The sequence below is a fragment of the Galeopterus variegatus genome, unplaced genomic scaffold, assembly GCF_000696425.1.
Source record: "Galeopterus variegatus unplaced genomic scaffold, G_variegatus-3.0.2 Scaffold408, whole genome shotgun sequence".
Classification (NCBI taxonomy): domain Eukaryota; kingdom Metazoa; phylum Chordata; class Mammalia; order Dermoptera; family Cynocephalidae; genus Galeopterus; species Galeopterus variegatus.
The window spans coordinates 620,050-635,361 of NW_007726519.1; the positions used below are offsets into that span (position 1 = coordinate 620,050).

Consider the following 15,312-nt stretch of genomic DNA (forward strand, 5'->3'; position numbering starts at 1 on the left):
TTTGGGTCCCAGGTTTCCACGTGGCATTTGGAACCATGTGGAGTTTAAGACAGAGGGCAGTATTTACAAAGATAATGTCTAAACGATATTGTTTCTTCCAGCATGACCAGGAGGCAGAGCTGAGAAAACAAGGAGATATATTGACCTAGAGACAAATTTAGGTAAAAGGTTTAAATCAGATTTTGAAAGTATATTTATCAAAACTTTAGAAAATTTAAGTCACGTGAACTTATTTATTTGGTACCTTGCCGATGACACAATTACACATACAGACACGAACATATAGACATGACATACAGCTTACACATGCATATATGCAGACATAAACAACAAGAACAAACAAGGATCTTAAAGGTTTTGTTCAAGATGTAAAAAAAGCTTACTAGTAAAAAGGACAGTCAGGTTTAGATTGTGTTGTTTTAAAAAGACTTATTGGTGAGGTCTCACCCTGCCTTAAAGAAAACAAGATAACAAATTTACATTGTAAAGGAAAGTATGCAAACCTTTTCAAGAAGATGCAAAGATTTTCTTCCTTTTAAGAAAATAGCATAGAATTCTACCATAGGATTTTGTGAAGAAATACACAGATGAGACTAGAAGAGAATTTAGAAGTCTGTTTAAGATAACCAGCTGGATTCCAGAAAATTTTAGACCATCTAGTTAAACAGGTAGATTTTAGGTTAGTTTTTGTTTTTCAAATGAGTTACTGAACTTAAGGGCTGAGCTATTAAAAGGTATTTGACTGTTAAAGTTTCTTAATTTACCCCAGGTCAATTTGGAGCTTGTTGTCATTATTTTCATCACTGGTGGTCTGATGTGTACCGTCCCCGGTGAGATGGATTGAGGTGTGATGGTGAGGCATTGAGATTTGGGGATCAGATTCAATTCCTCGTCTGGTTTGGGGTTCCACATAAGGTTTAACAGCCTTAGCAGGAATCCATAGCGGGCCTGTGGGTGAGAGAACAGATGCATCCTCTCTCCCCCATGTTAACAATTCGGTAGGTCTCAACCATTGTGGTCCCGTTGGCAGGTGGCGGAATAAAACCAAGGGTCTAGGTCTCTTTTTAGGAGGTATAAAGTGTTGTTCTGTGGCTGTTAATTTTTGGGAATTACAGTTTTAAAAATTTAGTGTAAACAGAGCTTTAAAGACCTGTTCATGAGAAGCCAGTCCTATATCTATACAAGGCAGAGGTTAATGATTAATGGGCCCCAAGTTTATTAACTTAGGGGCTGCGTAGACAAAATCCAAACAGGGGGCCAATAAGGGCTGTGGCATCACTAAACAACATCTGGCTGATTTGTATTGGGTAATATTGACTAGATGTCACTTTTCATATCTTGTTTGAATTGCTTGTGAGGTTTCAAGGAAAATATGCAGGATCATGCAAAAACTGATTCATCTAAATAAGTTGAAACGTGATTGACACAGTCATAGTTACACTTTTCAAAATGTGTTTTAAAATTCATTGATCATCAGATCTTCAAGCTGGTTTTACTTTCCCCGTTGACAAGGAGGAAGCCTCAAAGAGGTGAAGCAGCTGCCCAAGTTCATTGAGCAAATTAGAAAAATGAATAAAACTGAGACCAGCACCTGGGACCACCTGCTACCCACCCTTCTGGGACAGTCACCTTCCCACATGACAGCTAAAGAGGACTGGGCACTCCACGAAGATTCCCTGATAGCACGGGCTGGAAAGAGGCTGCGGCAGTTGCAAAGAGCAGAAACCAGCTGTGGCTGCCTTGAGCAGAAAAGGATTTTTCTCCTCAAGGATTTTGGGTAGCTCCCCGATGGCCTGGAGGGCTTGGGAACGGGCTCGGTGACTCTGCCAGAAGAGCCACACACCAAACCCCACGCAGAATTGGTGCTGTGAGGACCCAGCGCTGCTGACTCTGAGCTCCAGACGCTGCACCCCTCACTCTGGCCCCTGGACCTCCCCCATGGTCAGTGCTGCAGCCATCAGGTGCTTCTCCATGTCACTGGCCACAGATTCAAAGTCTGGACAGAGCTGGACCATGTGTCCACACCCCAGCCGCAAGGGAGGCCAGAGAGAGGGAGTGCATTAGTTTCCTCAGCTGCCTTCACAGGATACCACAAACTGTGCAGCTTCAACAACAGAAATTTATCCTCCTCAGTTCTGGAGGCCTGAAGTCCAAAATCAAGGTGTCAGCAGGGCTAGTTCCTTCTGGAGTCTCTGAGGGAGACTGTTCCAGGCCCCTCTCCCAGCTTCTGGGGGTTGCCAGCAGTCCCTGGTGTCCCTTGGCTTAGAACCCAGCACCACTGCAGTCTGCCTCTGTCTTCACATGACATTCTCCCCCGTGTCTCCATGCCTTAGATCTCCCTCTGCCTCTCTCTTATAAAAACACTTATCTTTGAATTTAGGGCCCTCCCTAAATCCAGTATGGCTAGATCTCAAGATCCCCAATTAATTATATCTTCCAAGGACCTTTTTCTGAATAAGGTCATATCGAAGGTCCGGGGGTTAGGATGTGAATACATCTTTCTGGGGGGCACAGTTCAACCCTCTGCAGTGAGTATTGGGCACTTCCTTCTTCCAGAGCAGGAGGCTCGCTCAGCTTCCTCCAAGCTACGTGGAGATGGGATTTCTCCAAACTTGGGGAGGGGTTTCAGCCAAAGAGCACGGAAAAGCTTTGCTGCTGGGTCACCATCTACATTTACAGATGCAAAAGGGCAGGCAACCACTGGCTGCTTGGCATGCAGCTGACATGGGCAGCAGGTCCCTCCTGCAGGCAGCGGGTGCCTCCTGTGGGCAGCAGGTTCCTCCCATGGGCAGCAGATGCTTTCCACAGCCTCTTCTCAGGCTCCAAGGGCCCCTCCCGCCTCCTGTCACCTTCCACACCTAGCACGGAGGCCAGCTCCAGCTCCCACCACTCCTCTTCCCGGAAAGTGAAAGCTGAAGAGGCCATTTATTAATTTTCAAAACTCTTACAGAGAAATACATTGACCTCAATGTGATTAATAATTATTCTATGTGGCTTCAAATATCTGGCTGTGGCGAATAACCTTCAAGCCGAAATCAAAGTGCTTTTATTTTGCCTTCAAGCAGCCTGTGAATTGAAGACCACCACAGTACACAGCCCCTATGACCTTCTCTTAGAGCTCATCTTCGCCCCCATTTCTCTAGAATTGCTCACTCCTCACAGGGAGGGTGTCATGTAGATGCACAAGAACTACTGGAAGATGACCCTGCCCTTCACATCTGAGCTCAGGCTCCCTGCCAGATCAGAAACACTGTTGCTTCTGCTAGAACAACTGGCTGTCCCTAGTTGTGATGATTTCCAGCACCAGACGCCCAGGCCTGCCAGGAATGGGAGTGGGGAGGCAGGAGAGAAGATCCCGGAGCTGCAGGTTAAGAGAAGGGCCTGGGAGTGGCCAGGCGGGGCCTCTCCCTGCTCAGGCCCCACGTCTGCATGTCCTCTGGGCTGCCTGCCTCAGGGGTGGCCACATTGTGCACAGGGGCTCTCCTCCTCACTGGCCTCCCCTGGCTGTGGGTGCATCCCCTCCTGGGGCTTCTGGCTGACCACCTTCCAGTCTCCAACGGCCTCTATTTTAGCACAAAGGTGGCCACACCGAACCCCACACCGAACTCCAGAGGGCCATCTGGAGACAGCAGTGCCTTGACCCAAAGTCAGGAGTAGCCGGACATTTAAGGGACCTTGGAAGGTGGAACGGGAAAGTCGTTTCGAGGAGAAGCGGCCTGCCACTGGACCTCTGGTGCAGGCCACTGGGGAGCTGCTCCACCCTGTGCAGCTGCCGGAAGCCAGCTGGCCTGAGCCGTTGGCCATGGAAGGCTGCCCAGAACGCGACTGATGTGCTGCTGCATGTAGACACTCACACAAACGTGCACAGACACACACACAGAGACACACACATGTACTTACGCACATGTGCGTGCACACGCACAGCTTCATCTGGTGTGTATGAGCTGTCGAAGGAGGCACCTAGCTAGAGCTGGCCAATTTAAACCATGTTACATTGCCCTGTACTTGTTTTAAATGGAATTTCCTGTTTATTCTTTGACCTTCTAAAATATGTAACCTGAATCAAATTTCCCCATTTCTCTTAATTGACTTTCAAAGCTTTTCTTCCCTTTAATATAAAATGTTTAACCTTCTTCAAGGAGTCTGGGATAACTCTTAGGTTAAGGATTCTTTCACAAACTCAGCACACCAGGCCTTCCCTGCATGTCCTGGCTGAATATGAAAAGTTGCAGGGCTCTCTGCTCACTTCCTTCCTGGCTTGGTGGACTTGGTGGCTGCTGTTCCAGCCGCCTACAACCAGGGTGCAGGGCAGCCCTGGGCTGTCCACCCTTTGTCCCATGGCCTGGACTTGGACCAACACTTAAATGCAGCATGGGCCACCACTAGAGCTGACCGTCTGGGTGTGAAGTTCAACACTGGCCGTGCAAACAATCCAGAAGACTCCATGCTGAAACCAGACCTTGCTTTCTCCTCGTCCATCAGGACGTGTGCTCTGTGCACGTTCTTTACTGAAGTCCTGGAGGAAGTGTTGAATCAGCTCTGTTCAAGCATGCGTGAGAAGAGCCACCGAGTAGAACTGCCTTAGCAACCTGCCACTCCTCCCACCCAGGAGCCCCTTACTCCAGGCCCACGTCTGTCTTAAAAAATCTCTCTTAAAGCTTCTCCTTGGGCTGGCCCGGTGGCGCACTCGGTAGAGTGCGGCACTTGGGAGCGTGGCGGCGCTCCCGCCGAGGGTTCGGATCCCATACAGAGACCGGTCCGCTCACTGGTTGAGCGCGGTGCGGGTGCAACACCGAGGGTTGCGATCCCGTTGCCGGTCACGGGTGCGACACCGAGGGTTGCAATCCCGTTACCGGTCACAAAAAAAGACAGAAAGGGGGAAAAAAAAAAAAGCTTCTCCTTCAGGTGGACTGTGTCTTGCAGAAGCCCACCAAAAATCCGTTATAAAGTCCGAGAGGACAGCCAGGGCTTCCAGAGATGCTAATAACCCTGCAAGCCGGCATGTCCAGGGACCCATGCCTGGTCAGGGTAGGTAACAGGTGGTTAAAGGCTGGACTCCCAGGGCCCGGCAGTGCTGGGTGGGCCAGGGGAGCCTTGGCTTCAGTTTGGGGTGCCTGGTCTGTGCCGCCTATATTAACATTTAAGGGTGGAGAGTGGGCCACGGGGGACTGAGCTTGCATCAGTGCCTGCTCCACATCCTCCTGCTGTGTCTGTGCGGGCCCTTCAGTAAGAGGCCCCTGCCCAGGCCCCAATTCCTGGGACTGGCCTCCTTCTGGGATGGGTTGAAGGAGGGGCTGGAATGGTCCAGGCGGTGAGCTATGGAATCCTTCGACAGGCAGCCTGGCGCCCTGAATGGGGCTGGGGTCCGTGGTGCCTGAGCCTGCCACCTGTTGTCTCCTGTCTCCAGGCCCCGCCTCCCACATGCACTCCCCGCCAGTGCTTTAATCCCTGACATGTTGCTTTTCTTGTCCATTGATCAATGCACAGCTGTTGCCGTCTTGTTACTCATGATCAATTTCCTTGGCAAACAGTCTCTTTATAAACTTAATTGCTGTAAATTCTGAATCTCTGGGATTCAAATTAGTGATATTGTGCTGTGTCACTCAAAAGGCTTCATTTTAACATCACCCCAATAAATGGCCAGGGAAGCTGAGCTGGGTGGACTCCAGTATCAATACAATCAAACATTATGCACCCATCAAAACCATGAGCTAGCTTAAAATGGCCTCGCATTGAAAAGTCAAAAAAAAAAAAAAGTAGGTTTGTTGCAAACTCATTTAACAGCAAAGTGTGATCTGAACTAACGTGAAGCCATCAGCGTTTCTTGATCCTACTTAGTGTGGTAAATAAGCATTATCTTCATGGGGGGGGGGAGAAAACATGAGCTAGGAGGCCGGCTGCTAACATAGGGAAGGCCCACGGCTTACCGATAAGTGAAAACAGCAAGTTAGAAAAACACAAGTAGCATGATCCCAACGTTGTCTTTTAAAATTGAAACTAGATACATACATACATACATAGACAGGATGGATGGATAGATAGATGGATGATAGATGGATAGATGATAGGTAAATGGATGGATGTTGATGGAAGATGGATGGGTGGATGGGTGGATGGATGGATGGATGGATGGATGGATGGATGGATAGGACAAGTAGATATCTAGACTGCATGGGGGTGAGGAGGGATGCCTGGAAGGGCACACATCAATATATATAATATTGAATGAGTTGTTTTCTGAGCCCCTAATATCACAGATAAATTTTTAATATTCTTCTTTGAGATGCTCTGTATTTTCTACATTTCCTACAATGGGTGCATGTTATTTTGTATTCAGAAAAATGATACTTAAAACATAATAAGTGTAACCATGGACCTTGAATGGTGGGGTGCAGCTACCCAGTGTTGACACTACACCACAAGTCCGGCTCTTCTCCAGCTCCGTCCTCTTTACAGAATTTTTTGCCTTCTCTGTCAACAAGACCGAGCTTCCTCTTGCTGCTTGTCTTGAATCTACCGTGTGCTTACATTGATGTCCCAGTGGCAAACCGCAGACGGTGGTGGAGGTGCGGGGGAGACCCTGCAGCCCAGACGAGGCCTAGCAATGTCCCGGGAGGCTGCACAGTGGGCTTTCCAGCCCACACACAAACCTGAGAGATGTGCTTGGTACTTTTTCTCAGAAGACGGCCTGTGGGTAAACACAAACATGCCCAACCTCAGCCTTTCCCCAGCAGCAGCTCTTCTGGACTCAGCCGCCAGGTCACACCACACCGGTTCCTACCACACGCACTTCAGGCCCAGCTTAGGTCTCCATGTCCTCCTCCCCTCCAGGCAGAGAAGGTTTCCAAGGCACAGAAGCAAATCACCAGGACCAGACCGAAATATCAGACCCTCCAGATTCCTGGTCCCTTTGGACAGAAAGAAGCCATGTTCCTGAGAAGCCATGGCCCCAACTTGTCCCCTGATTCTGGAAATGCCTAGAAAACCCATGTGGGAGGCTGAGTCCAGCTGGCAGCCCTGGAGCACTGCAATCAAGAGTTTCTGTGGATGTTTGCTCTGGAGCCACAGCCCCTCCTTCGGGGTGGAAAGGACTTGTTAGAAACCAGCAAAGCCTCTGAGTTGCTTTGTTTTTCCTTCAGAAATCACACCCGTTTTATTTTTAGCAGTTATTCAGAGCCAAGCTTGATGAAAAGGGGAATCAAGTGACATTGTGGATAGCATCCTTTTGCATACAAATTGAGGTGGGATTGCACAGTAACAAAGCTAATCTTTTTTATTTCTGTTGGGCCGACTCTAAAAGCCTTTGCAAAGCCGCGTGCTTCATGGCAGCGCTTCTGGGCCAAACGTGCAGCTTGCCACTTTGACCACACGCTCAGAGGCAGAGCACCAGTTGATTTTTCGAGGAAAGAAAGAGTCCTGGCTGCGGAGCCCACCTCTGCAGCAGGACTCCGAGTGTGATCAGGCAGGCCGTGCCGATCCTTCACTTGTTTTCATTCAACAGTTTCTCCTGGCGAGCTGCTCTGGAGGCCTAACATGAAGGCTCTTGTCTTGGTGAGACTTTGACCTTGCTGGGAAGGCTGTGGCTTTGCCGACTGCCTTTCTCTGCATTTTAATACCCAGGGGCCACATTTCTCCCTTTCCTTTTTGAGATAAAGGATTCCTTTGTCCCATGTCTCCAGCTGGTGCTCATGGAGAGGGAAAGTGAGAAGTTGGTGCAGGAGTTGAGATTGGGGCGTGGGGGTGGGGAGGGCTCCAGTCTTGTAGAAACTGCAGACGGACGCAGTGGCTCCGCCCTGGCCACAGGACATGCCAGGACATGTTTGTGGCAGTTGTCGGCAGCCTGGGCAGGAGTGGGAACCTCTGCCCTGAGACAGTCTCCCCCCGCCCCTCCCACCGGGATCAGGAGCCATGGAACCCCTCGTTACCGGCCTCGCAAGATCCTCCATGTCTATCCATGGTAACAACCTTGCTGTTTCTCTTTGTCACCAGTGGAAGGACTAAAGGTGGTGGAGATTGAGAAATGCAAGAGTGACATTAAGAAGATGCGGGAGGAGCTGGCAGCCAGAAGCAACAGGTAAGGTCCCCGCCGGAAGAGCTGCAGCAGCTGGGCCCGGGGAGGGCTCTGTGTTGAAATCAGGCAGGTGGCTGTGAGCTTCGTTTGCCAGTCCTGGCTGGGGTGAGCACAGTCTGGAGGCAGCCCTGCCTGACTTGGGATCTGTCCCTTCATCACACAGCTTCCTTCTAATAAAAGAGCGTTCATGGCAGGTAGAGGCCAGGAAGATGGCTTCATGTAAAAGAGTTACCCTCCTGCGGATCAAAGTGTTAGTATTAGTAGTGATTTATCCAGCTTGAAAGAAGTTGACATCAATTTTTAAAGAGAGAACAATAAAAGGAAAAAGGCTTTTGGCGTACAGGGGACAAGCATCCAGGTGCCCCCAGGGGCTGCTGCCTGTGTGATGTCCCCACAGCACAGACAGCCATGTGGGGCACAATGCAGCGAGGTCCCAACTGTTGTGGACACGAGTTACATGCCTTTGGAACAAGGCATCCTGCACAGGTGGTCCTGAGGGCCAGTGAGCCGTAATTTGTGCAGAAATGCCCCAGGCTTTATGATGCCTCCTCGAACATTGACCTTGTATACAGCAAGACCAGACCCTCTGCCGAAACCATGGTCCCCACAAATGTGTATGAATCTTGTTCAAATTGAGGATGGAGAAGCACAGTCATAACAAAGATGACTACGGTGATGCTGATGGACATAGCACATGCATTGAGCACTTACCGTGTGCAGGGCTGTGCAGGGTTGGCTCACGTCCCAGGTTTTCTTCATGACTCAGTTTCCATCCAGGAGACCACATGGTGGTAATGTGGCCATCACCCCCTCCCCAGGACACCATGCTACCACTGAAGTTGCTGCTGGGCCTAGCAGGACTAAATGGGGACTAACACACCTTAAGAACGGCCCCATGCAAAGGCACCAAATTGTCTTGGGGCCGCCTAATGTGTTGAAGATCGTTCCCTGATTTTAAGAGACTGAGAGCACCTGCTTAGTGAGGGAGTGTGGCAGCGTGGAAGGGTCTGGCAGGGGCAGGAGGTGAAGAGAAAGCTTGTGACCCCAGCTGGTCCCAGCATAGCCTGGCGGGCCTGGCTGCCCCAGGGTGGGCACAGGGAGGAGGGCCGAGCATAGGCGGGCCTTGCCTGAGCCACATTAGCACGTCTTAGGGGCCATGCCACGACTGTGTCACATTTACTTGTCAGTGAGTGTGGGGTTGGAGTGTCCCATTCTATTTGATTTGAGGGAAGTGAGGGCAAAGGGGTCTGTGACCATAGAATATTGTGAGTAAAAAATTCATCTCCGTTATCCTCTCAGTGGGAGGCTCTGTAAGGGACAGAGACAGAATCCTCATATGGGACCTCAAGGAAGAGCCCTGGAGTGGCATGGGGGCAGCCGAGCAGCTGAGCAGCCTCAAACACAGGGTACCTTGGCCATGGCATTGCCCCTGGCTTGGAACCCACAGGGCTCAGCTCAGCCCTTGGCTGCGCCTATGCCCCAGCTGCCACGTGCTGGACCACCATGCTGCCTCAGACCAGCTTCCTGTGGCCAGTGCCACGTCCACGGTGGTGGGAGGGTGGTGGCCCAGCCCAGGAGCCACCTGGCATGGCTCCTCTCTGCCCAGGGCCATGTGGGAGCAGGTCACCTCGGGCAGGGATTATACGGGCAGAAGGGCCAGCATGCCAGCTCCATCTGCAGCATCAGGGACGGAGGATTAAAACTGAGCTCTAGTCCCTGAACAGTGATGTCTCAGCTTCTCCCATCATCTGTGCAATGGTTGAAGAACCCCGCTACCCAGAGGGGTGCATCTCTTGGGCTGGATGCGAGCTGCGTCTGTGTGCACCATCTCTCCTACAAACGCGCCTGCTGAGCACCTGCAGGAGGCGTTTTCGGGATACAGCCTCTCAGTCCTTCTCAAGTGACTGCATCGGCTGCCCGCCTGCAGCAGCGGGGTGAGTCATGACACAGCGCGACCCTGCTGGCTTAGCCCCCGCCCTGTCTGAGGGTCCCACTAACACTTCCACCGGCACCCTTGGCTCTACCATCCTCCGTTTCTGTAGAAAACAAGGCGGGAGCTGGGAGCATGCGCCACCCAGCTGTGGTTTCTGGCATGCACTGGCCCTGCAGGTCAGGATGCAAGTGAAAAAACAGAAAAATGCTGTCAAAGTTGTGGTAGTTCCCTAGGACTACTATAACAAATTACCACTGACTGTGGACTTAAAACAGCAGAAATTCATTCCCTCATGGTCCTGGAGGGCAAAGTCCAGAATGAAGGTGTGGCAGAGCTACACTCCCTCTGAAGGCTCCAGGGGAGGGTCGTTCCTTGTCTCTGGTGGCTTCAGATATTCCTTGGCTTGTAGAACTCTCCCTTCATCGACACATGGCGCTCTTCCTGTGTGTGTGTCTATGTTCTAATTTCCCCTTTTTAATAAGGACACTGGTCATATTCGATTAGGGGCCACTGTACTCCAATATGTCCTCATCTTAACTTCGGTCATGTGCTCCATGACAGTGTTTCGGTCAATGACCACATACATGACAGCGGTCCCGTACGATTGTAATGGCTGTGCCTTATGGCCTCAGTGTGCTGTAGGCTATGCCATCCAGGTTTGTGTAAGTGTACTCTGTGATGCTCCCACGACGATGAAATCACCTAAGACGCACTTCTCAGACCCTATTCCTTTTGCTAAGTGGTGCGTGACTGTAATTACATCCATAGCAGCCCTGTCTCCAAATAAGGTCACGTTCACAGGTGTCAGAGGTTGGGACTTCAACATATGTGTGACTTTATGGGGGACACAATTCAACCCATCACACACCGCATGGGGAGGATGCACCGATGTCAAGACACATGGAGGACGCTGACCCAGGGGCTGAGAGGCAAAACCTCAGCCGCCAGGCGCCGTCCGCCAAGGCGGGCTAGGGGGGTGCTTGGACTCAACCTGAGTAATGAGGGGTCTTCCACACTCCCCATGAAGTGCCTGTGTAGATCTTACAGCGCCATAAACCAAAGAGAGGGAGACTTCCTGGTGCCCCACCAGACTTCCAGTGGCGACATTCTCAGCAGACAGCTCTGGCAGCATCCCACGGAGGGTGAGGCAGGTAAATGGGACTCTTCAATCCAAAACAGAATGGGGTAAAACTCTCAGGCATTGCCTATACTTTAGACAAAACAAACCCAGTATGTTGGGCTCTGGGCTAATCTACAGCAACGTCACCCACCCTGACCTGCATCCAGGAGCCCAGCAGCCCCTGTGTTCCTACACAAACAACCCCTCCCTTTTCTGATTATATGGAAGGGAAGTCAGGATAGAGTACAATAAGCCATTTGTGTTGTCTGTGTTGACGGTAAGGGACCGTTTTAATCATGTGTGATTGCCATGGTGCAATGTAGAGTCCCTGGGACCAGGCTTGTTAAACTGTGACTTCACCTGGCCTGCTGGGGAGAAGCTCACCCTGGATGTGCTTTCCACGATGTCGGCCCCAGCCTGGGAGCAGACGGGAGAATAGCCCCAAGAGGGGCTGAGCCCACCCTGTACTGCGGGAATGGCCAGTGAGGCTGAGATGCTGGCCTCCATCCGCCCCTCACAGCGCCCCCCAGCAGGGCCTGGAGCCAGGAGTCTGATGACCAAAACTTGCCTCTCAGGGACAGCAGCAAGATCATGCACGGGCCCAACCCCCACACGGGCTGCCCTCTCCTGAGACTCACGGGTTAGATTTCTCGTGGCTGTTCCCCTGGAGAAAGAGGCCTGCTGCCCACTCACACTCAGGGCAGGGACAGGCCTCACAGGGGGCTGGGTCCCTCTGGTCTCGGCCCCGTGTGGACAGCGTGGGGTGCAGGATGCTGCTCACGCAGGGCTGGGGAGGCTGCAGTCTTCATTTTCATCCCAAACAAATGGCCTGACCACTGTACTGAGCCCCAGGGGAGGGAGGATGGGGAGCCCAGCAAATAAAAGCAAAAACAATCTCCAAAGAGAATGAAAAGAAAAGGTGCCATGCCAGCTGCTGTGTTAGCCAGAGGACGCTTGTTCCCGTGGCAACGGGTGCAGAGAAAGGCGGCTGCCTGGCCCAGGCAGGGTCAACGGGCTCCCAGCAGACCCTTATCTGCTCCCAGAGCTGCAATTTGCAAGGAAGCAGCTGGATTCCAGCAGTCAGACCATCTTGCTTGGTGAAGGCTTCCATAACCCTCCTAGGGAATATAGAGGACTTACAGAGACAGTGTGCGTGCAAGTGTTCATGCAAAGAGATTGAAGGCTGGAAAGAAACAGTAATAATGCTATCTGTTTTCTCCACTGCACAGAGCTAGTTCGTCATGCTCAGAAATGTGTAAATGGGATTTCTCCCTTACAGGGTAATGGTGGAAATTGTTGGATTGGTGCATTTTACTGGTTCATTTTGTTATTCTTTTGCTGCATCTGTGTTAGAATTTCCCTCTACACATCAGACTGTTCTAGCAATTCCAGAGGATTTGTGCAAGCATGGTGTCAAGGGAAGGGATAGCAACATGCCAGGAAAATAATACTGAAGGCTCATTTTTCGAAAAGGAAACAGATGTATTATTATTCTGAGTTTGAAAATAGAATAGGCTCATCGTAAAACTTCCAGACCGTACTGATAAGGGTGGGAATGGTCACCGGTAATGACAGGAACCAGCAATGCTCCCAGTTTAAACCTGGACACAAAGCCTCCCAGATATTTTTCAGTGTAGAATATCTAGTTTTGAAAAACAACTAAAAAGTACTGTTTCGTAATCTTTTTTAGCTTACGACATTTTGAAAATAAATAGATTAAATTTTAACCAACATACAGGTCCCAGATTTTTCCAGAAGGCCACAGTCTGGTACTTTTTTGACACACCAAATGCATATTTTCCTCTCATAGCTTGGTGATTTTTTTTTTCATTACCTTTCAGTATATACTGTACATAACATTTTTATTTTCCCTTTTCACCTAAAATTTCCTCACTCAACATAATATCCATAATTATCTTCATGATCACATAATAGTTCACCACACTGATACACCACAGTGGTTTAAATTATTTCCTATTTGGGGACATTCAGGTGGCTTTTCATCTGGTTTGTGTTTTTGCAACAACAGATAATGCTGTGATGAATATCTGTGTGCCTAGAGCTGTTTGCTTGTGTCTGATTCTTAAGATAAATAACCCAGGGTAGATGTGCAGGCTTAAGGGATATGAATCTCTTTATGACTCTTACCATGCAGTACTAAATTGCTCTCCCAGAAGATGGAACTTTACTTACAAATCACGGCTGCAGTGGACTCTGCTGCTAGGGGCTAAAGGACGGCCAGACCTCCTGGGGCAGCCTCTCTGCAGTCACCCCCCGGAGGACCCTGCAAGCCAGCACACTCTTCCCCATAGGGGAAGGTGGCTTTCCCTCCAAAGCACACCTGGGTCATTTTGTTATGTTCTTAAATGGGATACCTTGATGTTTACTGAGTGGTAAAGAAAAATGGAGTCAGATAGAAAATGCATCTGTCATCTAGGTAACAAACCAACAGAGGAACAGTTAATCTATCAGATGGAGAGAACAAATCTGTGGTTATTAGAGGGGGGACAGGGAAGGGAGAAGGGGAGATATTGGACAAGAGGCATACAGAGTAAGTATGATTTGTAACAATGAATATGCTAATAAATAATAAACAGAACAAATCTGTGGTTATTAGAGGGGGGACAGGGAAGGGAGAAGGGGAGATATTGGACAAGGGGCATACAGAGTAAGTATGATTTGTAACAATGAATATGCTAATAAATAATAAACAAAAACTCATCTGTCAACATTGTACGTGATGGGATATTGGAAACATCCTGAAAGTCATCACCGGGGCCTGGATTGCTAGCGTGTGCCACAGCCGCATGGGAGGACATACAAGCCTGTAACCTCATTAAACCATGAGGTCAGGCTCTGTGAAGCAACGTGGACTGAGGTCGTGATACGTGAGGCAAGAAAAGCAAGTTGCAGCATAGTAAATCTGATACAAGTCCATCCTTGTTTAAAAGTACAAGCAGCTGTCTGTGTGTGTCCATGCCCAGGAACATTCTGGAAGGATACTCCAAACTGGGAACACAAGTTGTTTCCAGGGTATGGGATTTAGGGTAAAAAATGGGTAAAGTTACGAAGTGAAGCCCTTGTTTTTTTTGTTGTTTGTTTTTATACTCTCTGTATTCCTGTGTAGCTTGGATTTTTTAGAATAAGATGTCATTAAAATAAGATGGTTTTACTTGTCATTAAAATAAGATGGTTTAGAAGATTGTCTAAAGGTGAAGAAGCCCTCACCCTTGACTCTGGGTTTTCTAAGAGCCAGATTTGATGTCAGGGGTCCAGGCTGGGTCCTGGGGAATTAGCCACGAGGTGGTCACTGCCTTCATGTTATTCTCCTAACAAGAAAGACCAAGTGGGGTCTGGGGGTTTTGTGGGGTTTGGGTTTTTTGTTTGTTTTTGCCCTGATGAGGTCCCCACAGCCAACCACGCAGGTGATCGCCAAGACTGGAGCGGCTGTGCCACAACTAATCTTTACTTTTTCTCTTTAGGACCACCTGTCCCTGTAAATACAGTTTTTTGGATAACAACAAGAAGTTGACACCTCGACGCGATGTCCCCACTTATCCCAAGGTGAGATGAAATTCTGGCCCTGAAGAAACTCGAGTCCCGTGCCCACAGTCCCAGGGCACAGGAGCCCACACCCGTGACCACGCCGGTCCCCTGGCCGGGCCCTGCTCTCTGCACATGTACAGAAACAGCCCTGCCCCTTCCCTGGGCTGTGGGAGGCACGGGTTAGTCTTAGGCAGAATGTTTTTTCTCTCTGACATTTGTATAGCTGAAGTGATCCCAGACCGTACTTTACTGTGCAGGTGATAACAGCTTCTCGCTGCTGTGCACCCGGCCCCCATGGCTGACGTGGGAGATGGTTTTTGCCTTCAAATGTTAAAGAACTTTAATTTTTAACTAAATTTTTAAAAAACCCGCTTCACTGGATCTCCTGTGCCTGTGCAATTATTCATAGTTATGGAAAGTTTTGCTTTTATGTCACAAAACATTTTTCATTTATAAGAGAAACCGGAACCCTTGGGAAAGTGGCAGTGCCTTGGGAAATGGGTTGGTTCCAGTGCACAGTGAGTGTCGTCTGAGGCTTTCACATGGAGACTAGTGCCCTTATCTTTAGGAAAAAATATAACCCAGGCCTCTCACAACCCTGCCCAACCCAGACCCAACATGAAAGGTGTCAGTCCTTTCAAT

General features: G+C 49.6%; 1 protein-coding gene across 5 annotated transcripts in view; it reads left to right on the forward strand.

The window, feature by feature from the left end:
- Positions 1–15,312, forward strand: part of PDE9A (phosphodiesterase 9A) — a 105,516-nt gene that overhangs the window by 70,357 nt on the left and 19,847 nt on the right. For all 5 annotated transcript variants that reach the window (XM_008568418.1, XM_008568415.1, XM_008568416.1 and 2 more), the window contains exons 7-8: positions 7,990–8,074; positions 14,607–14,688. In XM_008568418.1, coding sequence (XP_008566640.1) covers positions 7,990–8,074; positions 14,607–14,688 — 167 coding nt within the window. The remainder of the gene's footprint in view (positions 1–7,989; positions 8,075–14,606; positions 14,689–15,312) is intronic.